Below are 12,365 nucleotides of genomic sequence, written 5' to 3' on the forward strand. Positions count from 1 at the left end.
CACCATCTATTGCAAAAAGGTAACCTACATTTTATCTTTTATTAACTGAAAGGAATATTGTCTTAATAAGATTCCTGCCATTAAAAGTTAAGAAAACGGTAACCTAGATTTCCTGGATAGCTTTGTCCAGGTACATGGCCAATCAGGATACAAATCAAATGCCTAAAAGATTGCAGAACTATGAGCACGAATGTGTTAAGGCATACACACAATGTTCCCAAATTTCCTTGGCCCATGATGATTAACTATCAATGCCGCTGCTTTTAACGCTAGCCCAGCCACAATCCCATGTTAAGAACTGTATACTGTACACAGTTGTGATGCAGGGTCATGTTAGCCATGAAATGTTAACTCTGTGTTTCTCTCTATATGTGCTGACAGACTTGCTTTTTTTGAAGCACTTTCTGTTTTTATTTCAGCACTGCTACTTCATAGCGCCAAGGACATAGGTTCAATTCTGGTCTTGGACAACCGGCTGTGGAGTTTGCACATTCTCCCTATGTCTGCATGGGTTTCCTCTAGGTATTCCAGTTTCCTCCGACATTTTAAAGATCAGCAGGTGTGGTGAATTGGCCATGTTAAATTGCCTATAGTGTTGTGGGAAATGCAGGGTTGCAGGGATACGGTAGGTGTGGGAGTCTGGTGGGATGCTGTTTAGAGAGTGGGTGTGGACTTGTTGGGTTGAATGGCCTGTTTCCACACTGTAGGGATTCTATGATTCTATGGTATCTAACATCCTCAGAGTTTTCCTTTAATTGCATCTATTGTTTGCTGTTTCCTCAAAGACTTCCTGCAAATTACATCCAAATTTTCAGGTGTAGCAAGAAACAACTTCACTTTATTGGTGTTTTGTTAGGTTTGAGCTTTTCTTTTCAAAAAAATCCTCACTGAGATCAACTCTGTTAGAGCAAAAGCATTTTTATGACATCAATACATATCACATTATAAAGTGAAAACCTTCCCAGTTGCTAGATTTTCAATGTGTTGCGTCTGATCGCAGGAATGTCTTCATTAAGTATGAAATCAACATTTACAGTTTGAATACATGCTTTTCTTATGCCTCAACTGTTGACACTTATTTCCGGTTGCCTGTATTTTCACATTTTACAGTAAACTAAACTGTAACTTTATAACAGGAGAATTAGCAATTAGTTTGGGATTGGGCACAACTTTTAGGTCCAACGTCTTTGGAAGTTGTCCCTACAGTAAAAGTTCTAGCCATTATTGCTCTCCCGCCTAAGCAGAAGTGGAGCAGGACTGAGCAGATTTTCAATCATGGTACGTGATGACATAACTTCAATCTTAAAGTAAATTTCTGTATCATCAGTGACTCACCAAAGCCATGATGTCGGAGATGACCAGCACAATGAGAAATAAACTATTGGAAAAGACATGAGAAAGCTTCTTAAAGAAACATTCATTGGTAAAGTATAGCAGCAATGTTTCAACAAGTATCTGAAATTAAAACTTGAATAGGATAATAATTTTAATTTGGTGTACCTGTTTGAAGACAAATGAGTTGAAACTTGAATACTTTCAAATGCACACATTACGATAACAAAAGGAATTAGTATCTGCAAAAGCATTAAGGCATTGTGTTTGGTTCGTATCGTACACCATAGTGAAAACCTTCGCATCAAGATAAATAACAGATGAATTATAAAACTTTAGGTGTAATGGTCAAAATTCTTCAAATTATATCAAATGAGTAAATCAACCAAAACTGTTTATCCAACAGCAACATCAAGGTTTTGTTTCTTTATTCTTTCATGTGATGTTTCATGACTAGCAAACAAGCATTTGTAGCCCAGCTTTAGTTGTCCATGAACTGAGTGGCTTGTTGGGACATTACAGAAGCCAGTTAAGAGGCAACCACGTTGCTGTAGGTCTAGAGACACATGTAGGCCAGTCTGGATAACGATAGCAAATTTCCTTCCCAAAGGGCATTACTGAACCAAATGGGTTCTTAGAACAATCGATGATGGTTTTATGGTCATCATTACAGAGGCAAGCTTTCAATTCCAGACTGAGTAACTGAATTTAAATCTCACCAGCTGGTGGGAATTGAACCAGTGTCCTCAGAGCATTTGCCTTAGCCTGTAGATTACTCACCCAATGACATTACCACAGATAAAACTGATCTCTTCTGCACTATCTGACCACATCATATTGTCACATTCATGTCTTTATTAGCAGTCACTGAGAAGCAACAGTACTGTGTTAGCAGGTACCCAACAGAATTTGTACAGTTTCCTAATTAAATAGCAGAAATCTCAGCATTAGGAGAGGACAATCCTTAATATCAACAAGAGAGTTTTGTTTGAATAACAACTTTGTCAATCATGAGACACTGCCAACACCACGTTGAGGTACAATAGGTCTTTTATGGGTCCTCAGTGTTTTGTTTCTATCAAGTCAGATTAATAGTATTAGGCTATCAATCAGTGTTATTTTGAGAGCCGGAAGGGCACACAACGTGTGGTGGTGTATAAAAGATTTACCACAGCCCTGAGCGCAAAATCTATATTGGAATTTCACTGTAGTAGTACGGGGTGCTACCAAGTTGTCTTTCAATTAAGAGACCAAGACCCTGCTCAGCAAATGTAGAAGATCCCATAACACCATTCAACCAATGGTGGGGGAGCTCTTGCTGGTGTGCTGGCCAATACCTTTTGACTTTCTTATCAGTTGGGAATCTGTCCAACACAGCCTTGATTATATTCAATGTCCCAGCCTTATTTTTTAACCTATGCAACTAAAACAAATCATCAATCAAAAGCACATTGCTGTTTTGGGAGTTTGCTGTCTGCAAGCATATTTCCTTTGTTATAACTATGTTATAGCACAAAATTCACAACAGTCAAAATTACTTCATCAGCTGCAAAAGTGGACTGGGTCATGAAAAATGCTATATAAAGCAAGAGGCTCTTTACACAATTTGAAGCAGAAATCAAAGGCAGCAAGGGAAGTAAATTGTGAGGACATAAAGACTCTAAAAAAGTATTTCAATAGGCTGAATTAGTGGACAAACCATTGGCAAATATGGTATTACATCAGAAAATGTGAACTCATCAGCTTTGGCAAGAGAAACAGGGAAACACGTTATTTAAATGGAGCAAAATTGTGAAACTGTGGTAGTAAAAGATCTGGGTGTCCTGGTACATTTATCACAAAACACTGGCATTCATGTACAACAGAAGCAAACGGAACATTGTCATTCATTGCAAGGAAAATGAAATGTTGCTACAATTATACACAGCATTGGTGAGACACTGTGTACAGTTTTGGACTCCTTATTTAATAATGTAGTTACACTGGAAGCAGTTCCAAGGTTTACTTGATTGATTCCTGGGATGATGGGGTGATTTTATAAAGGAGGAAAGTTTGGATAAGTTGGATCTGTTGGAATTCAAAAGAGAAAAAGAGGTGATATTAGTGAATCACATAATATCCTGAAAGGACTTCGCACAGTAAATGCCGAGAAGCTTCCTCTTACAGGAGAGCCTAGAAATAAGGGAAATAATTTTAAAATATGGAGTTTCTCATTCAAGATAGAGAAGGGGAGATTTTTTTTTCTCTTACAAGGGCAATTAGACAGTGGCATTCTCTACTCCGGACAGCAGAGAAGGCTGGTACATTGAATATAATTAAGGCTGTGTTAGACAGATTCTCGACTGACAAGGAAGTCAAAAGGTACTGGTGGTAGCCAGCAAAGTGGAGCTTAAGATCATGACTGATCTGATTGTGATCTAACAAATGAGAGGCCAAATGGTCTATTCCTTCTAGTTCATACATAACCAGGGGCACATTCTTAGCTTTTGACAAAAGATAATGATCTTACACAGTTATTGCAGAATTTGAAACCTAACAACCAAGCTACTTTCCTTTGTACAACAGGCCGCCTGACATCTAGAAGTTTCTGTTTAGAACAGATTTTTTAAGATGCAAAATGGGGATTTTCACTGATGACAGACAGAGAATGAACATCATAAATGAAAGATGCACTTGCTGTGTCGATTTAGATTTTAAGAAGTGCAGTGACGTCTTGTACAGGCTCTGAGTTTGAACACAGGTATATGGGGTATTAGACCAGCATCTAACTGCCTAGCATCCTAATCCCCAGAAAGCAAACTGTTACCAATAAAAGATACCTCAGTGATTTAGTAATCAGTTCTATATTTATTTGAGAACCTTCCCACTATAAAATGATAATAATTATGCACATCAAAATAAATAATGAAATTACTACTCATTTTAGTATTTATTCTTCACATCTGTGAGAGCAATTGATGAACAAAAAGTGAGCATTTTTCAAAAGAAATCTTGAATCATTGAAGCTGTGCTGTCCTGAGCAATTAGCGACAAACCCTGGAGTCCTGAGACAAAAAGTGAACCTCTCTCTGGATTTGACAGACGAAATCAGTGACAGGTTTTGATCACTGACAGCAAGCTGCTTGCTGCTGATGGACACTGATTGAGTCACCAGTTCCTAAAGGGGCAGCTCAGCTGTTCAGCAAGAGTAGAAACATTGATTGCCAATAGCTTAATTCAAAAACTAAAAACTATCAAAAATGGAGTACTGAATAGCCAGAAATGTTAAGAAAACATGAGATTGCCAATAAGTCCACATTAATTCCATGAGGAACTACAAGCATATTGTCATTGATGCACTGCTTATATACAAAGTCAATTACAAAAAAAAATTAAGCTCAAATCAATGTGTTTAAAAAAAAAGCACATTATCAAAATTTGGATGATTTCAGCAGAGCAATTGTACCTAGATTGAACAGCACAGCTCAGGCTAGACAGCGGTCAAATTCTAACTTCAGTAAATTGCCGGCTCCTAACTTTATTTTTTTAAAAATATTAAGTGGCCAGAGTTAAGTACTATGCTGTATATGATTCTGAAGGAGTTAATGTTCCTGTTACATTATGCTTCACCCAATTTGGGTACATAGAATTGAGTTCAACGCTCACCTTTGTGGGAGCAGATGTTTGTTTCATACAGTTCCCGAGGGTCCTCAGTAATTATGCTAGACTGGTGGTGAAGTAAACTGTACCTAACGCCATGATGCAATAAACTACCACGTGATGTACAACTAGATCTATTTCTGCTTGGACTCTTCAGCAGACCATGCTTTATCACAGGTAAGTATACAGGTCCAAAACTTGGAACAGAAATGGCAGGAAAGTATGTAGACTCGAATATAACTTGCCAACAGCAGTGCTAAGTAATATTATGACTCTGGGGTTGGATTTATATGGAGGTTCTGAAGAACTGCAAAAATTAAGCATTTAAGCCTGGGAAGGTAAGAAAAGTGATCTAATAAGGATGTGCAAGATAATCAATTTTCTAAAAATATTATTTTCAAGAGTATGGGCAAAGCTGGTTAGGCTGGCATTTATTATATATTCCTAATGCCCCATGAGAAGGCAGTGGCACACTGTCTTCTCAGTTACAACTACATGGCTTCCTGGGCAAGGACAGTATAAGATGAAACATATTGCTGAGGGTCTGGAGTCAGAACAGTTATGTTGCCACTAAAGTTAGTGAGCTGCGTGTGTTTTTAACAATTCAGTAGTTTCTGGTTATTTCTTCTCATTATTAGTGATTACTGCTATTATTAATTACTACTATTACTGACACAAGGTTTCTATTCCAGATTTATATAACTGAATCTAAAAACTGTCCAATGGCATGGTGGGAATTAAACTCATTGAATATCGGTCAGTAGGCAGAATCTCTAGATTACCGTCTACAATATAACCAATGTGTGTCGTACCCTACGGTATAGAAAGGCGTAATCCAGAAAATTACCTCAAACTTAAGCGGGACAGGAAGAAACTCGCTCAAAAGTAGAAATAGGAAATTGGTGGACAATGGGGAACCTGTGGATGTGGTGTATCTGGATTCCCAGAAAGCATAGCCACACTTAAGGCTGCTATATAAGATAAAGTTGCACGGTATTATAGGTAATGTATTGGCATGGATAGGAGGATTGATTGACCAGTAGAAATCAAACAGCAGGGGTAAATGGCAGTCATTGGCTAGTGGTGTGCCTCAGGGATCAGTGTTGGGACCACAAATATTTACAATTCACAAAGATGATTTGGAGTTGGGGACTACGCATGGTGTGTCAAAATTTGCAGATGACACTAAGGTGAGCAGTAGAGCCAAGTGTGCAGAAGACACAAAGTCTGCAGAGGGATACAGATAGTCTAAGTGAGTGGGCAAAGGTCTGGGAGATGGAGTACGATGTTGATAAGTGTGAGGTCATCCATTTTGGCAGGAATAACAGGAAAACAGACTATGTTTTAAATGGTAAAAAACTGCAGCACACTGCTGTGCAGAGGGACTTGGGTGTCCTTGTGAATGAATCGCTAAAAGTAGGATTGCAGGTACAGCAGGTAATTAAAAAGGCAAATGGAATTTTGCCTGCCATTGCTACAGGGATGGAGTTTAAAAACAGGGAAGCTATGCTGCAGCTGTAAAGGGTCCTGGGGAGGCCACACCTGGAGTACTGTGTGCAGTTTTGGTCTCCTTACTTGAGAAGAGATATACTAGCACTGGAGGGGGTGCAGAGGAGATTCACTCAGTTGATTTCAGAGTTGAGAGGGTTGGATTATGACGGCAGACTGAGTAGACTGGGATTATACGCATTGGAATTCAGAAGAATGAGGGGAGATCTCATAGAAACATATAAGATTATGAAGGAAATAGATAAGGTGGGGGCAGGGAGGTTGTTTTCGCTAGCAGGTAAAACTAGGACTGGAGGGCATCGCCTCAAAGTAAAGAGAAGCAGATTTAGGACTGAGGTCAGGAGGAACTTCTTCACCCAAAGGGTTGTGAATATGTGGAATTCTCTGCTCAGTGAAGCGGGTGAAGCTACCTTACTGAATGGTTTTAAGGCAAGGCTAGATAAATTTTTGAGCAGTAAAGGAATTAAGGGTTATGGTGAGTGGGCAGGTAAGTGGAGCTGAGTCTCAAAAAGATCAGCCATAATCGTATTAAATGGCAGGGCAGGCTCGAGGGGCCAGATGGCCTACTCCTGCTCATAGTTCTTATGTTCTTAGTACAGACTAGTTCTTCTCCTTTAATCCCAAACCACCAAAGTAAAGAGAAAACGAGGACTTCAGATAAAGCAAAGCTAATACCCGAAAGTTATTTCCATGCATAGAGTTTTGAAATTATGAAATGAATTCCTAGGAGATGGGAAAATCTCAGAAACAAGTGGATGTTACAATAGGTGCGATTGTAGGGCATTTCTGGTTGAAGGAAAGAAACGAGTTGAATGAACTCATGAAAACAGAGGTTTTCTGTACATTAGGCTACATATACTGACCTTCCACATCATTAATGCTCCCATTACGAAAGGATTAAAAACAGTCAAGAAGCAGTAGACTGATGCAGGATCAAAACTGGAATAAGATAATAATGAGTAAAGCAGTAGGCAATGATGTATTTATTTGCAAATTGATTATTCATTGAAGCACACCTTCCAGAAAATGCTCAGCATGACTTTTGAACAGAATCCCTTTTTCATATGCATTCAATCATTTCTTCATATAATCTAAAAACATACTCTGAATATTTAGTGCTACATCAGAAGGACAGAATGTGTGAAACTATGTCAATCAAGAGAATTCAAGCATACTATGATTATAACCTACAACATTTAAAACATATCTTTTCTGTGCATAAGGCAGGAACTATATGAAATAGTTAATATTCTTTTTACCTGTTGATAGAAGCTATATTTCCAGTCCCAAAGAAAGCCGTCACAATGAAGAAAATCTTATATTTCCAAGATAAGGAACGACTTCAAAAATATAAATCAGTTTGAAGCAATCCACATTGTACTTGAATTACACAACACTTCAATTAGCTATTAGCCTAAGAATTTTTGTTTTACTTTGTTCATGGGATATGGCTAACTAGATCAGCATTTTTAGCCCAGAAGCACATTTGTCTGGGATTCTGAATTACTAGTCCAGTGACATTACTACAACACTATCACCTCCCCTTTTATCAAAAATCAAAAACAAAATACTGCAAATGTTGGAGTTCAAATTAAAGTTGTTCAAAGTCAGCAAGTGATTTCCATTATGGTTTAATGAGGTGCCTATATTACCTATATCTGATGAAATGTTTTGATTTGATAAACATTTTCATAACCTACTTCTAAGAGTTGATCCAGGATGTAAAATTCTTCAATTTGTCAGTAGTGAGAAATATACTAGAATCTATGATAAAAGACATGATAACGGAGCATTTGGAAACAGTAACATAATTGGACAAAGCCTACAAGGGTTTATGAAGGGCAAAATGTGTTAAACAAATCTATTGAGGTTTTCTGAAGATATAACCAGTAGAATGGATAAGGGAGAACCAAGGGATATAGAATATTTACACTTTCACAAGGTTTTCGATAAGGTCCTTTGTAAGGTTAGTGGGCAAAGCTAAAGCACAAATACCTATTCCAACAGAATGTGTGCTACACTTAAGAATCTGGCAGTTCTGCCCTAAATTCAAGCCTCAATGACAGTTCAAGCCTCAGCTGCAGCCCTTGGAATGTCAGCTGCTTAGTGTTTTATAATGAGATTGGAACATCTACATTGTTTCCAAGTATACAGATGATTATAAATGTAATTGGTCAATTTAGGGCATTCAGCTATTTGGCTTCAGAATTGCTTTTAATCTCAGAATCTTGAAATTAATTAGATACAAATGCCTTAAAAAATAATCACGAACCTAAAAAGAGAAATTAAATGCTGAAGGATACAAAGAAATAAGATCGTCTAACGTCATCTAGCTCGAGGTGTCGAATCAGAGCTCCGTCAATGCTCTGAGCAAAATCTATCACAGATAACTGCTGGAATGGAAAGAAGCCTTGGGTCATAGGAGGAATCAGCATGAATGGAACTGTATGCCGATCACTGCGTAAACATTTTACCAGGAAATAAATGCGCATAATCAATATCAAAACAAAGGAAACAAAAACTGAAATTGCTGGAAAATCTCAGCAGCTCTGGCAGCTCCTATGAAGAGAAATCAGAGTTAACATTTCAGCACCAATGACCCTTCCTCAGAATGCTCAGTTCTGTGGAAAGGTCAATGGACCCAAAACGTTAACTCTGATTTCTCTTCACAGATGCTACCAGACCTGCTGAGGCTTTCCAGCAATTTCTGTTTTTGTTTCTGATTCACAGCAATTTTGGTTTTTATTCAGAAATGTTAAAGTTGTGGGAATTGATAAGGGATACGTGAAACAAATCACGGTCAAACAGATAAAGAGATCCATTCAGCCCATCTTATAGCCTCGCTCCACAGTGAATAATAAATTACTTTCCTCTCAATCAGTGGATTGAATTGTCTGTCTGTTAACAGTTTTAACCTTGATGCTCTCAACCTAGACTGTTCTGAACGTTGATCATGGTGTATATGAAGAACTTCACACTGATATCTTCCTAAATACCCACTCACTGAGTATAAATTGGATCACTTTTGTTCTGACACACCTTTAAATGGTGATCTAGTTTAACCTTAACTACGGAGTTAAGTGTTAAATGTTTCCCTCAGGCTTCCTTCTTTTTCAACACAAATAGTCTTTTTTGCTGACATTAATGCTTGACACCTCATGGTTCCACTCTACACACGCTTCATTCCTTGGAAGTTTGGCATAATTTTTGATGACAGGAGCAGACCACAACACACGAATTACAGTCTGGTCAAGGCACTGTACAGTTTTTAGAGTGACGTACTACAGCTGATTGGTAATGGCACCAAAGCATATTTTGGTTTTCTTTCTGTCATAGTGACTTCAGTGTCTGAGCTAGTCTTCAGCGTCATGCTCAGACAACAGACCCACACAGGAAGGGATGGGGCTGCAAAGTACAGACAGTGAGAGGACATGTTGTCTGACACGTTGCTACGGTCTGAAAAAGCAATTCTGGCAGTCACCCCCAATTTCATATCTAAAACAACGCTAGATATTAAACCATATGTGACAGATTTTGTCATTTAACTACACAACATTTTGGAATGAATTAGGCAAGTGAGTTAGTTGCTAAGATTTTTCGTAAATTAATGGATAAAGCGGAGCAATGACTCGCTGTTCAATAATGCCATATCATTAAGTTGAATACATATACATTTGCAGTACTTTTAGTAACTCTCCTCCGTCCTTTGGCAGTGACCAAACAGAGATCAACTCAGCACTTTGCTTGCCTGAAATGATCTTATAACTACTGGTTTGTTTTGCTTTAGAATTGATTTCATATTTAATTTTGAAACTACTTTACAATTGTTGCCTTTTTTTTCCAATCCTACAGGGTAGGTTTTTATCAATTGGTGCTTCAAGCAATTTTCACTTGAAAGGATGGTGATCAGGAATTCAATTGCAGAGGTCACCACGAATGAATTTTAATTAGATGAAACATCGCGCAGTGAGCCCTCATCTCTCTTCTGAATTCACAATATAGGCTCCCGTGGCAGTGAGCTTTGTGAAGAGAACACAAATTTGTTAAATCTATTAAAAGATATTACTTCCACGCTTCTAACTGTTAAAATCCCAGGAACATACAACTGGTCTAGTGGATTGAAAGTTGCGTTCTTGAATGGAGAGTGTACTTTATTCATGATCTTTTGCTCAACAGTCTTTGTTTTTTAAAATTTGTTGTTGGACAACAGCAAACATTTTTTTGTTGCTCTCATGCCTCTAATTCTTATCACCAGTTTGCATCCCAAGCCCTTACCGCTGGGGTTATGACTGTTTTGAAGCACTGCCAATGCTATTCAAAGTCTGCTTGAAGTTGTAGAAGAGTAACTTTCCACATTGTTTGCTCAGCTTCCCTACAGAGAGAGCATCTGGCCTTCGTTCAGCACCTCCCCATAGGAGAGCCGCAGAGGTCAGGAAATCAGTTCAGTGACAGACTTGAAAATGCATCACACCTCCCCACAAATGCCTCATCATTTCTGGTCAAGCTGCAGACTGACTTAGAAAGTGAGAATGAGACAACACAAGGAGGTACTGTGATGTATCCCGCCGTCCCACTGAGTACTGTCACTGATGTTTCTGCAACTGCTGAAACTCCATATGTGATGGCTGATTCTCAGTGGGGCTAAGGAAGCACTTAGGAGTGCACTGCTAAGCCAACGTGCTCACTGAATACAAAATAGTGGCTGTCACAGCTAGTTCAGCAACTGGAAATGTTCTGTTGTGATAATGGTATTGTCACAAGATTATTTAGTGCTAAATACCTATAATGCTGATTTGTATTTTTGGAATAACACAAATAACCCATTTCACTCCACAGATTTGTTTAGACAATGCAATTCTGCTTTTGCAAGGACAAACATGCAATATGACATTGGTTACAATGTTTAGTAAACTGCCAATTTCAAAACAATAGGTTTCTCATTACCTTTGGAGCAGGAAAGGTGTTGTGAAACTGGATTGTCTCTTGCTCCAGATTGATCCAAATAAACATCAAGCAGGCCAGCGCCAGAGGAAATAAAGCCTCATATCTGAATGGAACACCAAGATGTTAAAGACTGAACCATTAAGAATGATTTTTTTTCAATATTCCACAATATCAAATAGTGAAATTTGGGCCAGGTTATTATTTAGCAATCTGCAACAAATAAAATAACTCTAATTGTTTCAACACCACTTTGGAAGATGCATCTAATATCAAACATGTATGAAGTTGAATGAACAGCTCAGCAGAATGTTTTGATTAGACAATTGTAGCATGTTAATTTAGTTACATATGCATATATATGTCACTGAAATCAATTACTCAGGCACAGAAATTTATAAACATGTCATAACTACAAGAAACCAGTTAGGACTGATATTCCTCACTGCTCAACTGGGACAAGATGCTAAGCACAGAGGATTAGCCTGGAATTTCCAGGATTTAAAAAATTAACTCCTGGGACTCTACTAGGTGGCTTTCTTTAAGCTAAAGAACATTTTCCTTCATCACTAAGTCAAATATTGGAGAAGGCATGAGGCTGTGGTGTGAAGACATAGGGTGTGGGATTGCAGCATGGTGTTGCTGTTTAATTAGGTGGGGGGCATGCACTCAGAACATCACGGGATGAAACCTCCAGAAATGTACCTGGAAACCGAGAACTGGTATAAGCCCATTGTGTGCCACACCTGATCCAACCTGCACCACACTGCTCAGGTTTCTGGACATGAGTTAGTTTAATAAATCCACCAAATCTTCAACTCAGGATTAAGGCTTCTGCCTTGAAATTGGGTGAAAGAGATGGAGGACAGCTAATCACTGCTGCTTTGCATGCATGCTTTCAAAAGCCACTGGCAAGTACATAGGCAATGTAAAGGGTGCAGTGA

The 12,365-nt window shown here is 38.4% G+C and overlaps 1 protein-coding gene across 9 annotated transcripts in view; it reads right to left on the bottom strand.

Annotated features, from left to right (window-relative positions):
- Positions 1 to 12,365, bottom strand: part of pign (phosphatidylinositol glycan anchor biosynthesis, class N) — a 101,401-nt gene that overhangs the window by 11,903 nt on the left and 77,133 nt on the right. For 6 of the 9 annotated variants that reach the window (XM_048520779.2, XM_048520744.2, XM_048520735.2 and 3 more), the window contains 6 exons: positions 11,425 to 11,527; positions 8,784 to 8,873; positions 7,740 to 7,795; positions 7,344 to 7,419; positions 1,501 to 1,574; positions 1,336 to 1,378 (listed from right to left, as the gene is read on the bottom strand). In XM_048520779.2, the coding sequence (XP_048376736.2) occupies positions 1,336 to 1,378; positions 1,501 to 1,574; positions 7,344 to 7,419; positions 7,740 to 7,795; positions 8,784 to 8,873; positions 11,425 to 11,527 (442 nt within the window). Of the gene's footprint in view, positions 1 to 1,335; positions 1,379 to 1,500; positions 1,575 to 1,595; positions 3,400 to 7,343; positions 7,420 to 7,739; positions 7,796 to 8,783; positions 8,874 to 11,424; positions 11,528 to 12,365 lie in introns of those variants that run through there. The other 3 variants (XM_059651990.1, XM_059651997.1, XM_059651994.1) reach the window with 3 other exon arrangements.

The sequence above is a fragment of the Stegostoma tigrinum genome, chromosome 2 (genome assembly GCF_030684315.1).
Source record: "Stegostoma tigrinum isolate sSteTig4 chromosome 2, sSteTig4.hap1, whole genome shotgun sequence".
NCBI lineage: Eukaryota > Metazoa > Chordata > Chondrichthyes > Orectolobiformes > Stegostomatidae > Stegostoma > Stegostoma tigrinum.